Here is a 16440-nt window from a genome sequence, read left to right as displayed (position 1 = left end):
TTTTGTTAGTTTGCAGAGATCACTTGAGTGGTTCTCATTAGGAGTCTTTCATGTGGTTACAGTCAAATGGTGGTAGGGGTTGGAGTCATCTGAAAACTTGACTGGCTTACTGTCCATGATGACTTCTTCATATATGTGTCTGGCAACTCAGCTGAGATGGCTGAAATATCTGAGGGTCAGGCAGTCATTTCCTTCCATACACAGGCTTCATCAAAGCATGGTTATATCGGGGTAGTCAGATCTCTCACATGGAGGCTGGATTTCCCCAGAGCACACATTCCAAATGTGAGTGTTCCAAGAATTAGGAAGCAAAAGCCACTCATCTTTTTAAATCAGTTGTTCTCAGCTGGAGGTTATTTTGCCCCTACCCCAGGGGATATTTGGCTATGTCTGAAGATATATTTAGTTGTCACAAGAGTAGGGGGGAGGGAGGGTACAACTGGATTCTGGATAGCAGAGGCAAGGGATGCTGTTAAACAGCCTATGGTGTACAGGACAGAGCCATACAACAAAGAATTATTCAACCTCAAATGTCAAAAGTGCCAAATTTGAGAAACTTCATCTTAAAGTTTCGGCTCAGAACTGGCACAGCATAACTTCTGCCACATTCTATTGGTTAAAGCAGCCATAGGCTAGAAGTTTGGCCACTAGAGACTTTGGCACAAAAGTGGTCTGAATTCAGTGATACCAGGTACAACTAAGGATGAAGGTAAGGTGCTTTTTGAAAACATCACAGTGAATTAATTGAAAGGGTACATAATAATCAATGAGACCATTATATTTAATTTTATCTGTCAAACTGGAGAGTAGTTTGGATGAGCTTAACATTAAACCCATGAACTTTGAGTTAGCAGATTACCCTCCATAATGTGAGTGGGCTCATTGCAATCAGCTGAAGAAAAAAAAAAAAAAGACCGTCTTCCCTGGGGAAAAGGGAATTTTCTAACTGACTGCCTTCATCTGAACCATTGGTTTTCCTGGTTTTCCAAGCCTCTGGTCTTCAGGCTGAAACTGCAATGTCGACTCAGATCTCGAGCCTATCAGCCCATACGACAGATTTAGAATTGCCAGTTTCCATAATCATGTGAATCAATCCCTTATCTCTCATTCCCCCCCCCCTCTCTCTATATATATAATTTCCTTCCTGTTGGTTTTGCTTCTCTGGAGAATCCTGACTAATACAGACACACACAGCACCCCTTTTTCTTGGGTTTTCAGAATACCTGTAGTTAAACTTACACATCCAGACAAGAGTTTGAATGATTTCTCTCCAGAGAAACTCATTAGTTGAAGACAGAAGGCTCATAGAGAATGACATTGGTAGATCTAGCTCATGAAATGGCCAGACTCCTACATATCGTCCCATAGTGCCATTAATTGACAAGCTCCACTTAACCAGCTTTTTTAGCATCTCATTCTTAAATTTGAACATTACATATTTTAAATCACCAGGAATTTGAAGAAAGACACTAACATTAAAGGCAGATACTAAAATAAGCCAAAAATGAGGAGGGGAGGACCTTGGAGGGAATATAGCAACCCAAGAAGTAGAAGAAAACTTAAACAAAACAAAAACCAGAAACAAATTGTTGTAAAATTGATATCAGAAGACAGAAGAGAGAAAATGTTACATCAAGAAATAAGAACAGTGTGACATGAAAAAAAGAAAGAACAAGAAAATAAAAAAGTACAAAATTCAATAGACATTTTGATGAAAATATAAAGACATATCCAAGAAAGAAGAAAAAGACAAAGAGAAGAAAGACAGGAGAGAAAAGGTTTTTTTGTTTTTTTGGTTTTTTTTAAATAGGGGATCAATCCAGAAGATTCAACATCCATGTAGTGGGAATTCTGAAAACAGAGAATGAGGAAATGAAGATTTATGGTAGCTAATCTCCAAAGATGGCTCCCCCATGAACCATGCCCTCCTGTATTCATGTCCTTGTTTATATTCTTTCTCTTGGATTTGGGCTGATTTTTTCATTTTCTTTTTGACTAATAAAATGGGGAAGTAATACATGGCTTCCCAGGCTAGGTCATTAGAAAACTTGCAACTGGTGCCTGGGTTTCTTGCAACACACATTTTGAGGGTATCCAGCCACCAGCCACCTTATAAGAAGTTAGACCACCCTGAGACCACCATGCTGCATGGGTTAAAAAAAAAAATCCCAATAAGTTAGCCATGTGAAAGATCACCCAAGCAGTATCTAAGCTGAAGTGTAGACAGGTGATTGAAGAAACCATCCTAAATGTCTGCTCAGTTAAGCTTTCGGTTGACTCCAACACCAAACACTATGTGTCTATAATTACATGGGAAATCTTAAGTGAGAACCTCCCAGCTGAGTTCAATCAACCTATGTGTCTAAGTAAGTGGATGGGCACCTCTAATCACCTACAAGTACTAGCTTCTCCCAGGTCTCTGTTATTCCATTTATTAGCCACCTTACTATTCTTCTATAGCATTAACAAAAATTATAATTATATAATTATTTGATTGAAAAATATATTGGTTTCTTCTGGTGCACTGTAAGATCTATGAGGGCAAGGAAGATCCCTATTTTCTTCACAGATATAACCCCTGTAACCTGATTGACACATAGTAGGTACTCAACAAATATTTATTGACTAAATGAATTAAAGAATCTAAGTTGTAACACTGGTGAGTGAGGTCATTTCTCATTGAATTTCTAAGATTATTTTTACAAAACAAACAAAAAATCCTACTGTGTGGAAAATGCTTGTGGATTAAGCTTATTTGAGAGATGGTATAATTTAGTTCAAATCCTGGAAACCATGGATTTGCCACAAATAAAACAAATTGATCAGCCTTTGTGCTTAGTTTCCTTATCTATGAAAATGAGGATAATAATAGTACCTGCCTCATAGGGTTGTTATATGTAAATATGTTTATTTACATATATGTGTAACATATGTAACATGCTTAAGAAAGTGCCTGGCACATAGTAAACACTTTTATATGTGTTAAATATTTGAAGAAGTTATTTCACCCTTGGTCAGAATTCCTAATCTATGTGAAAAAATAGCCTTTTAAGCCACTGATATTAAAATATTTTGAAATCATTCATCTCACTTTCTGATTTCCCCTTCCTCTCTTCTCTAGAAAACACACACATGCACACACACACACACACACACACACACACACACACACACACATCTTCCCCCATTATCTGATCTGGAACTCAATTTCTATAACCACTGGAGTTCATTCATATTATTTAGTAAATTACACCAAGCCTAGACTGCAGATTACAGTTACTAAGGAATTAAATGCATATGTTGTCAAGTAACATAGTAAATCATAGTTTAGGTTTTTAAGGAATATTTAATTTTTATGAATTTAATTTTTAACTTCTAAAGAAAGGAAAACCATTTTGATCTACACTATTATGTCGTACTTGATATAAATATGTAAAGATAATGTTCATGGGAAAAACAACATTTAGAAAAAGAGAGTTTATAAAATATGTAATAAACAACCAGAATGAACTGTAGTTACAAAGAAAATATGTGAAAGAAAATGATTGTTACTCCATATAAAGCTGGACTTTTGCCTACTTACTATTTTCCAACCTAAGAAAGTCAACATAATCTGAAAGACTATTCACGTCAGGCAAATAAATTGATAGGTAATAATATTAAATCCATGTATTTTAAGGTAAAAAACAATCATATCTATTGTGTAAATATCACATTAAAAAGCCTCTTCTGTATTCTAGAAAAATACCTTCACACAAGTCACTTACCTACTGCATGGTTTAGATTTAACTTAATTTTAGCACAGGAGCTTGTAAACTGCAGCCGATTTGGTGGGCTTTTTCTCCGTTCCTTGTATGCTAAGCAACTTGTTCCAACAGTTCTGTTTTTAAATTTTGGACAATTGCCACAATAGTATCTTGAAGACAATTAAATTTTTAGGACCAAAACCTTATTATCTGAGGATTTTCAAAACCCGCTTTTTAAAGATAATATCAAGATATATCTGTGTGATCTCAGTAGGTAATTAATAACACCTATGGTTTATGAGATTAGACTCCAGCTCTGACATGCCTTTGTTCTATGTCTCCCTTTCTTCATACCACCCTAAACATGGAATTTTTATAAGGATTAATAATGTTCAGCATGAAGCATTTTAAATATTAATGGGAAGCATTAAGGGCAGTCCTTATACAGCAGATATTCCCCTGAAGAACTGTGTATAAATACTCGCTGTTTTTTTTTTTCATGGTACAATAAACTGAATCAGTTTCCCATCTAATTACAATACAATTTCAAAGTTTAGTCCCATTATTTTTTTTTTTATTCTGAGGCATTCCCTCAAGCTTATGAATGGGGCAAGTCCTTTAAAGTAACAACAGAAAAGTTTAGATGAAAACTTCAGCACTACATACTCAGAAAATCAATTATTGTGTTGAATCAATAATATGCTACCAAAAACTTGTGCTGTCAATCAGATACTTAACAAAAGATGCTTCATATACTGAAGAAACTCCAAGTGTACTTCTTGAACACCATTTCTCTGTGGGGTTCCCTGAAGATTTTTTTATACCCTTATTTATTTCTCCCCATCTTTAGTGAAGATTGTTCTGTTTTGTAGATTTATAATTTATATTCACTTTCACTTATAGTCATGGTGTGCTGTCTCTATAAATTAGCACTCCCCTACTCCACTCCTCCTCTCACACCTTACTATCATTGAGTTTTTTAGAAGAGAAATTGTGGGAAGCAAAGTTTTGATGATAAAGGGAAAGTAGGATCCAATTAAAACATCAAGAAATAAAACAATACAAGACCCGAGGAAGAAAATTTACTTTAGCATCATAGTGTGAAACAATGATCCTCCTATAGTATACCATGGCATTTTGTCATATGAGCACTTTATTATAGAGTTAAGATAATGTTGTAAGGTGAAGGCGCCTACCTTCTTTATGTAGAGGGTATACTTTCACAGGAAAATTAAGATTACTCATTACCACAGTTCTACCAGTCACCCGGGATATGTTCTTAAAGAGGAATGCAGGATTGTTACTTTTATTTTAGCCTTAGCAGTGAAGGGGATCAAGGTGCTTTAAACAACACATTTCTGTGCTGGAAGTTGAGGACAATTTTTATGGTTGCAGAATATGGCTAGAAAGTGGGGGATCCAGGCAAGTTACCTAGATATTTAACCAGCCCATTTAAGTTGTTTTTTATTACTGTAGCATTGTAGTAAGTTCTGAGACAGAGTAGGAAATGGTGCAGGGCCTGCCAGCCTTGGGAAAGAGGTAGAAGCAGAAGTCTATGCTTTGAAAACTGGACTTCTGAACTTGTGTATTTCCATTTTTTATTCTTAATATTTGAGAAGCCAGGGAAATTAGGCAGAAAGAAATAAAGGCATCCAAATTGGAAAGAAAGAGGTAAAACAATCTCTATATACAGATGACATAATCTTTTAAATAGGAAAAACTCTGAAGAAAACACAAAATACCTGTTAAATCTAATATACAAGTTCATGAAAATTGTAGGATATAAGATCAATATTAAAAAATCAGTTGCATTCTGCACACTAGTAATGAACAATGCTAAATTAAAATCAAGAAAACAATTCCAGTTACAGCTTCAAAATGGATATAATACTTAGGAATAAATTTGATCAAGGAAGTGCATGATGTGTACATGAAGAACTACAAAATATTGTGGAAAGAAATTAAAGGCACCCTAAATAAATTGAAAGACATCCTGTGTTCATGGATTGGAAGACAATTTTGTTAATATGGCAATGTTCCCCAAATTTATCTGCATATTTATTATGACCCCTATCAAACGCCAAATGCCTTTTTCCTTTTTTTTTTTTGGTAGAAATGAACAAGCTGATCCTAAAACTCATAAGGAATTTAAAGGACTGGGAACAAACTTGGAGGACACATACTTTCCGAAGTCAAAACTTACTCTAATGCTATGGTAGTCAAAAGTGTGATACTGACATGAAGAAAGACCTATAGATCAATGGTATAGAATTGAGAGTCCAGAAATAAACCCATACATTTGTGGTCCATTGATTTCTGAACAGTGCCAACACCATCAAATGGGGAAATAGTCTTTTCAAGAAATGGTGCTTGTAAATGAATGAATATGGGACCCTACTTCATACCATACACAAAATTTAACACAGGATGGATCAAAAGCTTAAATGCAAGAGATAAAATTATAAAACCCTTCATACAGGTATACATTTTTGTGACCTGGGGTTTGGTAACAGATTCTTAGATATGTCACCAAAGACACAAACAGAAAAGGATACTATCAAGAAAGTTAAAAGACAGCGCATAGAATGGGAAAAATATTTTGCAAATTATCACACCTGATAAGGGACTTGTATCTAAAATATATACATGTCTTACAACTCTGTACTAAAAAGACAATACAAGTAAAAAATGGGTTAAGTCTTTGTTAGACATTTCTCCAAGGAAGTTATCCAAATCACTAATAAGCACATGAGAAAATGCTCAACATCACTAATTATTAGAGAAATGCAAATCAAAACTACAATGAGTTATCACCTCACACTGGTCAGAATGGCCATCATCAAAAAAATCTACAAACAATAAATGCTGTAGAGGGTGTGGAGAAAAGGGAAAGCTCTTGCACTTTTGGTGGGAATGTAAACTGATACAGTCACTATGGGGAACAGTATGGAGGTTCCTTAAAAAACTAAAATTAAAATTACCATATAACCCAACAATCCCACTACTGTGCAAATACCCAGAGTAAACCATAATTCAAAAAGATACATGCACACCAATGTTCATTGCAGCACTATTTTCAATAACCAGGTCATGGAAGCAACCTAAATGCCCATTGACAGATGGATAAAGAAGACGTGGTACATACATACAATGAAATATTACTCAGCCATAAAAAGGAACTAAATTGGGTCATTTGTAGAGACATGGATGGACCTAGAGACTGTCATACAGAGTGAAGTAAGTCAGAAAGATAAAAACAAATATCATATATTAACACATATATGTGGAATCTAGAAATATGGTACAGATGAACCTGCTTGCAAGGAAGAAATAGAGACACAGATGTACAGAACAAACATATAAACACTAGGAGGGAAAGGGAGGTGGGATGAATTGGGAGATTTGGATTATACACTAATATGTATAAAATAGATAACTGATGAGAACCTGCTGTATAGCACCGGGAACTCTACTCAATGCTCTCTGGTGACCTAAATGGGAAGGAAATCCAAAAAAGAGGGGATATATGTATACATATAGCTGATTCACTTCAATGTACAGCAGAAAATAACACAACATTGTAAAACAAATATAACCCAATAAAAATTTTAAAAATAATAAATAAAAGACAATCCATAGAATGGGAAAAAGTTTTGCAAATTATTACATCTGATAAGGGACTTGTATCTAAAATATATACATGTCTTACAACTCAGCACTGAAAAGACAGCCCAAGTAAAAAATGGGTTAAGACTTTGTTAGATACTTCTCCAAAGAAGTTATCCAAATCACCAATAAACACATGAGAAGATGCTCAACATCATTAGGGAAATGCAAACAAAAATTACCATGATTTTGATCACCCCCAAATCACCCCACTAGGATTTCTATAATAAAAAAGACAGACAATAACAAGTGTTGGCAAGGATGTGAAGAAATTAGAACACTCACACATTGCTGGTGAGAATACAAAACGCTGAAGCCACTTTGGAACTGGAAGTTCCTCAAAAAGTTAAACATAGAATTACTAAAATAATCCAGTGGTTCTACTCCTAGGTATATAACCAGGAGAAATGAAAACATACATGTACACAAAAACTAGTACATAAATGTTCATAGCATTATTCATAATTGACAAAGCATGGAAACAAATATTCTTCAACAAACAATGTAGTACAATATATTATTCAGCCACAAAAAAAATGAAATACTGATACATGCTACAACATGTGTGAACATGAAAAATTATGCTAAGTGAAAGAAGCCAGACACAAAAGGCCACGTGTCACATGATTCCATTTATATGAAGTATCCAGAATAGGCAAACCCATAGAGACAGAAAATAAATTAACAGTTGCCAGAGATCAGTGGTGGGGCTGGTTGGGGGGAATGAACAGAGACAGCTAACTGGTACTTTGTTTCTTATTTTGGTGATGAAAATATTCTGTAACTAGATAGTGGATAGTGATAGTGGTTGCACAACATTGTGAATATAGTAAAACCACTGAATTGTATATTTTGAAATGGCTAAAATGGTGAATTTTATGTTATGTTTATTTTGTCTCAGTGCAAAAATATTTTTAATGTCTTTGTGAACATCACAATAGAAAAAAAATGAAGCATTATAATATTTCCCTAATTACATTTTTGGAGTTATAACAAACTACAATAATCTTTGAAAAGAATTTTTATTAAGATAAATCCAGTAAAATTTTGTGAATACACATATTGTCAGAACTGCCCTTCTGAAATTAATATTTGTATTTCTTTTAAAAATGGAATTACAATTTTATTTTTTCCCAAGCTAATATCAAAGTTATATTTGGGAAAGATAATTCTAATTCTTAGCATTACATGAAAATAGTTCACCTTCTTTATAAAAGTAACCTAGAGAACCACAAGAATGTTTGAGGAAACTCTTTTGGGATCTCCCCATTTTGTGAAATTATCATATATAGGAGTAAAATTAAAAGTCAAAGATTTAACACATAACTTACAGAAAAAGTGTATTCACTGACAAAGTTGAAAACATATTTTTTTTCTATATATTCCACTATTATAATTACAAAATTTATAGATAAAGGTTTCATGTTAGGAACTTTGTGACTATTAACCAGTATGAAGATGTTTTGAAATTAAATTGATACTAAAGAAAAGTTGTGTTTATAAAATATTTGATAAAAATATTCATCTCTCTTAACATTGCAACATGAAGGTACATATTACCAAATTATGAAACCATATAGGGCAGCTTTAAACAACAATCTGAAACTCTACTTTTTTTCCATCTTCTTTTTTGACCTCTTTTCTTTCGGCTGTTTCTTTTCCAATTTCAGCCTTGCTTTCATCTTCTTTGCCATCTCCTCCATCTTTCCTGTCTCCTTTTCCATTTTCTTCCTCTTTTCCTTCTTCCTTTTTTCCATCTTCTCCTTTCTCTTTTTCATCTTCCTTCTCATTTACACCTTTATCCCCCTTTCCATCTTCATCCTCTTTTCCATTTCCTTTCTCTTTTCTATCATCTCCCTTTTTTTCATCTTCTTTATCTTTACCATCTTCAGATTCTTTTCCATCTTCTCCTTTCCCCTTTCCATTTTCATTCTCTTTTCCATTTCCTTTCTCTTTTCTATCATCTCCCATTTTTTCATCTTCTCCTTTATCTTTTCCATCTTCAGATTCTTTGCCATCTTCTCCTTTCCCCTTTCCATTTTCATTCTCTTTTTCATCTCCTTTCTCTTTTTCATCTTCTCCCTCTTTGCCATCTTCTCCTTTCCCTTTTCCATCTTCACCCTCCTTTTCATCTCCTGTGTCTTTTTTGTCTTCTTCCTCTTTTCCATCTTCTTTTTTTCCACCTTCATCTTCTTTTTCATATTCTTTCCCTCTTCCATCTTCTCCTTTCTCTTCTTCCTTGTTTTGATCTTCTCCATCTCCTTTCTGATCTTCTTTTTCATCTTCTTTTCCTTCTGCTGCCACTGTTCCTTTCTTCTCTCCTCTTTCTTCTTTGATATCTTCAACTTTTTCTTCTTTTATTTCCTCTGTTTCTTTTTCAGGAGCTGGTGTCTATATGTATAGAGAAAAAAACCAAGATTATATTTGTAAATTTGGAACCATTTCCCCTAAATACTTAGGATTATATCTGTTTTATGGAAAAAATAATATTTCATCTATAAGAAAGTAATTTTCCTGTGGAAAAGGCCTCCTAAATAACACATCATAAGGAAACCTTATAAGTAATAGGATTAATTAAAGTATCTCCACACAAATATGCACAAACAGATATTTGGAACAATACATTTGGGGAAACGTATTCATATAAATAATTTTCATTACAAATATGAGGAAACAGAGTAAATACAGAAAAAATGAGTAGCATGCATGTAAACAAATTATATTCCTTGAAGAAATAATACATTTTATTTCTATAATGGTAAGATTTAGGTTTACTTTGTAAAAAGTTACTTGAAAAGTCTTCTATCATATATCATAGGATCACTTACAAAAGACTTTCCCTACATGCATAGGTCTGGTTTATAGATTTGGCACTAAATCCCATTTTCATTTTTTTAACTACAATACCTAGAAACATGGTATGCTAAATATGTAAAGCAAGACCTATTGGAAATATACATAATGATTTGTTTTGCAATCTGAAGAGGAAAGAAGAATCATATATGATCTTGAAAAGATATTTACAAATAGCCCATGTGCTGACAAAAGCAATAGAGGATTGGTCTGTATTTAATAAGACAGTCATTAGATTATTAATAAGTCATAATCTCTGGCATTGTTCTATTAATATCAATGCTAACACACTGTTCCCACTACCCATACCTGTAAATTCTCAATTGTAATTTGTTTTCTTTCTTTTCCCCTTATATACCATTATACTAAATGCTATAAACAGAATGTTTGTGTCCTCCAAAATTCAAATGATGAAACCAATTTCTAATGTGATGATATTTGGAGGTGGGGCTTATGGGAGGTGATTAGGTCATCAGAGTAGAGCCCTCATGAAAGGGATTTATGTCCTTATAAAAGAGGCCCCAGAGAGCTCTCTCACCCTTTCTATCATGTCAGGACACAGCAAGAAAACTGCCATCCATAAACCAGGAAGCAGGTCCTCATCAGACACCAAAAATGCTGGTGCCTTGATCTTGGATTTCCCAGCCTTCATAACTGAGAAATAAATTTCTGTTGTTTATAAGCCACCCATCTGTGGTATTTTGTTACAGCAGCCTGGACAGACTGACACTATAGAGCCATACTCATTTAATGTTTCTCAATGTTTAAACTACAAGACAAACAAGATTTCTTCCAGTGGCACCCATTGTTAAACTTTCAAATGGACAAAACTGTTAATATTGGAAGATACCTCTATAATGTTAGCTTCTCCATTTTCAGCAGTTTCACTGTTGTATTCTTCTTTAACAACTTCTTTCTTGGTTTCAGCTATGGCTTTGGCACTTGCATCTGTGTTTTGTTCCATCGTATCATTTTTTGTCTTCATTTTCTGTCCAGCAACACAAAACAATAAAAAAAATTACACAATTTAACTGATGTGTCGATTAAATGGCCTATTGTTTTACCAGTTGTTGTAATAATTTACGGAAAAGCTTTAAAATATCCATATAAACTTAATATCAACAAAATTATCGCTTGACACCTTCAGTGTCATTATAAACCTGAAATGGTATTAAAATGAATAATATTCCTGATATGAATCAAAGAAAGTTTCTTTTAAGTGAGAAACAACAAGTTAGAATGCTGACCAGTGGCTACTCAGGGCCAATTGCTAGCATCAGGTTACACTTTGATAAATTAACTTTCTTTGACTAGAGGGGACCAGTTTATCCCTGTCATGTCTAATAATTAGCAACAGGGTTTTTGACTGCTGAGCCTCCATTGGTAATAATTAAGAGAAATACTATGTTAGGGAGAGCAGCAATTTAGATGTATTTGAAAGAGGTCACCTGTGGACATTAGTGATTCAATATTTGGGTCTACAAGTTTCTGAATGACTTAAATCATAATTTCTTTACCAAGAAAGCTCTTTGCCTAAGTGTGTATGTAATACAAAGAGCACTGGGTTCAGCATCCAGCAAACATGTGTTTTAAATCTGGATCTGTTTCTTACTTGATGTGATCTTGATCAAAATCAGAAATCTCTTTGTGTTTATTTCTTCATATGTAAAAGAGAGTAATACCACCTACCTACAGGGATGTAATAAGGAGCAAATGATAAAATATATGTGAAATTACTTTAGAAACTGTAAAATGCAATATAGATATGTTATTATTCTTTGAATACATGAGAAACTGAGAGCCAAGGAGTGTAAAGTATTTTAAAGTCCATGATTATATATTATCTGTTTTATTCTATCACTGTCTTTTATTTTGAAAGGAAATAAACAGTGTTTACTATTTTAACAACTTATAAATTGAGTACTTAATTTTATATATAGTGACCAGGAAATGCAAAATAGAGAAAAACCAAAAAGAACTTTTCTCTTCAGTTGTCACTTACTATGATTACTAAACCTATGGCCATAGTTTTAGCAATATCTTTTTTGGGCCTCTCACTGTTGTGGCCTGTCCCGGTGTGGAGCACAGGCTCCGGACGCGCAGGCCCAGCGGCCACGGCTCATGGGCCCAGCCGCTCTGCGGCACGGGGGATCCTCCCAGACCGGGGCACGAACCCGCACCCCCTGCATCGGCAGGCGGACCCTCAACCACTGCGCCACCAGGGAAGACCCGCCCCCTCCTAGCTTTAACATTTTATGATGTTAAGAATTCAACTTATCCTTAAAACATCAATCATACCTCAATAAACCAGTTCTAAAAATGAAATACGATCATATTATATTCACACATATTTACACATAAATAAATAAATATAAATATAGGGGAAAAAGTGAACTTAATATTGAGGCTATTTCTAATGTCTTTAACCACAACATTAGAGTACAGAAGCCTATATGAGATCAACTATGTGAATTCGAGAATAATGTATGTGAAAGCACTTTGCAAACTGTAAAGTATTATCAAATGTTAGTTACTATTATTATCACAAAGCATTACTTTTGTTACTAGAGTTTACACCTTTTGTTTCCCCAGGAGTACTGGTATTATGACTATATGACGTCAAAAGCACGTATGTTTTATGGATCTAGCTAGCTAAAATTTTGTTTTGTCTCTTCCTAATGAAAATGCAGAAACATAGCAGACAACCACAGAGCACAAACAAATATTTCTGACTCTAAGGGCTGACATGTACCATATGGTATAATGTATAATGTAATATATCACTAACTGAAAAGAAAATAAAGCAAAATGATGAACTGTATGCCTTTCTGAAAAACTATTTCTGAAGAAAAACAAGTTTCTCTCAACATTGCATGCTGAATATTTACCCTTGGAGTTGATGTTCTTTTGGACTTCAACTCTGGTGTAATGGGCACAGGCAACTGGGGGAAAAGAAGGAAGAAACCATAATTGAAGATAGATCACTAACAATGAAGTTCAGCCTCGTAATTAAAATAAATGGGTATAGTTCAAACTGAACACTAAGATAAAAACATTTCCTTGGTCAGAAAGTTTCTTAAAACATCAAAAACAAATCTTGTATTAAATAACTAGTATTGTCTAGGATTCTCTGAATTTTAAAATTACATTTTACAATACATGGGCAGCTTTTTAAAAAGACTACTTACAGCAGACAGTCTGGCTGATCTTCTCTTTGGCTATAAGTTAAAAATAATTATCAGTTAAGAGAATTATGGATACACAAAACTAGAAATATTTATATTGTGGTGAAAATATTTAGTGTAACACTAAGTACATATTGTCATTAAGAAGCATTGTGTACTTGATTTAAAAAATATCGTAGGGGCTTCCCTGGTGGCACCGTGGTTGAGAGTCCGCCTGCCGATGCAGGGGACACGGGTTCGTGTCCCGGTCTGGGAAGATCCCACGTGCCGCAGAGCGGCTGGGCCCGTGAGCCATGGCCGCTGAGCCTGCGCGTCCGGAGCCTGTGCTCCGCAACGGGGGAGGCCACAAGTGAGAGGCCTGAGTAATATATCTATATCTATATATATATATATATATATCATAGTAAAAATATACGTTTTGATTTTTCCCTCCTCTGGACCCTTCATACAACTAAGGAAAAAAGAATCCCAAATTAAATTTCAATTGCTAGGCTAAATGAACACAAAATGGCTAGTAACAAGGAGTATATTTAGAAATGAAAATACAGCCCCTTCTTGCAAACTAACAAAGGAATTCTTTGGCTTAAAAGGAAGAAGCTCTCTCCAGATCTTAAGCACAAGGTCCTAAGTTCCATAGAGTTTGGAGTTTTCAATATCTACTATATTTCTGAGAGAGCTCACTGGCATACCATATTGGTACTCATATGGTACAAATATTAACCAGCATTTAGTTTTTAGCTGCTTATGTGTCAAGTTTATAAACCAAGTGAATTTTTTCAGATCCTCAAACTAAAGAAACTTACCTCCTGCCTCATATCACCTTGATCTGCAGCCTATACAGGGGAGAAAACCACACAGAAATAAGGTCATCGATATAAACATATACTGATGTATCCAAAAATATTGCCTATAGATTGCAGTTGCAATATAACAGCTTTACTTTTTCCTGGATTCCTGCTCAAGTAGCCACGTGTTAATGCCTAGTAGCCTGCTGTCTACTAAAGTGCAAATTTGCACCAAGATGCAAATGAATTCCCAAGACATAAGTTTATACAACTGATAGTCAATTTCATCCTTTTGTGTAAATTGCATTTCCTAAAAACAAACCTTTTTTAATTTTAAAATCCACCTGTTGTAGCCAGGGTTAAAGCCAAAAAGTGTGGGAGCGGGCAGAATGAAGGCGGAGCTTCATGCAATTTCCCTGTCCGTTTAGCTTTATGCTCGAGATGCAATTGTACTTATCTGATCCTCTCTTCTAAATGGACTATTCTCCCCTCCAAGTTGTGCATACAACTACAACCCCCACAATGCCCTGGTGTGGGGGAACCCTCTTTGTTACAACGTCAATGCGTTATTCTGAGAAGCCGGCTGCGGATTTTAAAACTTCCCGCCACTACTTGCTACAAGGTTGCTGTCAGCTATGTAAAATAGCAAGACCCATTGCACAAGCCTAGAAAAGCGCAGCGGCGGGAATCTCAGGCAGGGGGATGCTGATTAGAAACCATTGCTTTCCGTATCTGAGCAGCCCTTTAGCCTGGGAATTATCGAGCTATTGCACGAGTCATACAGCCCCAGAGGACCGGGGAATTTCTGTCTTATTCCTATGTTCTAAAAATATGGAAGGCGGACGAATAGATAGGAATAGTACCAAAACAATCATAACGCCTTACTTAGCACAGTGTTTTACAATTTTATCAAGCAACGAAACAGCGATCGATTTCACTTCTAAGGGAACTTCCCCCCCAAAAAACAACAACAACAACAACAACAACAATAACACCGAGAGTGAATTTATTTCGCGTCCAAGAGAGAAACCACGATCTTTTAAGTGAGGGTTTGCAGGAGACTTGTAGCCCTTGAATAGCTCATATCAATTCTGCGCGTCTAAAGTAAACAAATCCATGCTACCCTAACATCAGCAATAGTTTATCTGACGCATTTCTCTTGTCATCCTTCCATCTTTAGACAGTGAGTGAGCTTGGAGAGTCCCAGATCTCTCAGCTCCAAAGTTGCTAATTACAGCTGTGAATCTCTCCCTTCTCTAGGACAGTTTGAAGTCTGCGCCGCCTAATGGCACAGGATTACCATTGCATAGCCATCTGGCATGACAAGAAGCAGAGGAGGGAAAAAAAGGAAAAAGAAAACGGGAAGAACAAAGGCAAATACGGGAGAAAGCCATGGCTTTCGTTCCCCCAAACTGGACGGTTCCCGGAGAAAAGCTGGAGGCTGAGGAGGAAACTAGTGCCTGTAAGTGTGGTTGGGAGAAGTCTTCTCCAATAGGGTAAACGGAGGAAGGGGGGGTGGGGTAGGAAGCGACAGTACAGCGCTATGACTGTTTGTAATTCAGCATGGAGACAACTCTCAAGTGATTCTTATCCTTAAACAAAACAAGCCAAAAGTGAACTACTAGTTGCGTGAGAGACCATCCTCATCCTTACACCAACCGATACCTGCCCTTCCCTCCCCTTACATTCAGCACATCACAAAATCAAACTAGAAGCCAAAATACTTTTAAAAAAATCTCTCCCGATTGGGAAATATGTATTTCAGTCTCTAATCCCCCTTCTATCTTCCTGTTTCACTTACCTTTCTTTTGGGCATTGTTGCAGCTCTCTAGAGGAGATATTAACAGCAGGAAAAAAGCCGAAAGCAGTCTCTACCCGACCGCTCAGAGAGCAACTGAGTTTTCATTGAATGAACTAATTGCAGCACGACCTGTGCTCGCCTCCAAAAAAAAAAAAAAAAAAATCCCTCGTTATTGGCAACATTAAACGCTCCAGACGCAACCAAACTACGTGAATGGTTAGCAGGAGTGGGAGCCAAATTGGAGTGACAGGCTGTCAGGCCAATAAGGGGAGGCGACTATCCCAGGGGGCGTGGCCCACGGACTTGCCCGAAGCCCTCGTTGCCAGCTCCGACCGCCGGTGGGGTAGAGGAGCCCCCAGACTTCGTGGATGCAAAGTGCTGAAGCATAAAACCGACGGGAAAGC

The 16440-nt window shown here is 35.8% G+C and overlaps 1 protein-coding gene across 1 annotated transcript in view; it reads right to left on the bottom strand.

Moving 5' to 3' along the window:
* LOC103068983 (high mobility group nucleosome-binding domain-containing protein 5-like) overlaps nt 1-16140 on the bottom strand; it is a 48232-nt gene extending 32092 nt beyond the window's left edge. Inside the window, exons 1-6 of the mRNA XM_007453706.1 lie at nt 16037-16140; nt 14254-14283; nt 13454-13483; nt 13154-13207; nt 11116-11253; nt 9729-9803 (exon numbers count right to left, since the gene is read on the bottom strand). Coding sequence (XP_007453768.1) covers nt 9729-9803; nt 11116-11253; nt 13154-13207; nt 13454-13483; nt 14254-14283; nt 16037-16051 — 342 coding nt within the window. The 5' untranslated portion in view covers nt 16052-16140. The remainder of the gene's footprint in view (nt 1-9728; nt 9804-11115; nt 11254-13153; nt 13208-13453; nt 13484-14253; nt 14284-16036) is intronic.
* Nucleotides 16141-16440: the final 300 nt, after the last annotated feature.

The sequence above is a fragment of the Lipotes vexillifer genome, unplaced genomic scaffold (assembly GCF_000442215.2).
Source record: "Lipotes vexillifer unplaced genomic scaffold, Lipotes_vexillifer_v1.1 scaffold599, whole genome shotgun sequence".
Taxonomy (NCBI): domain Eukaryota; kingdom Metazoa; phylum Chordata; class Mammalia; order Artiodactyla; family Lipotidae; genus Lipotes; species Lipotes vexillifer.
The sequence above is the reverse complement of the archived record's forward strand: the minus strand, read 5'-3'. Positions and strand labels throughout refer to the sequence as shown.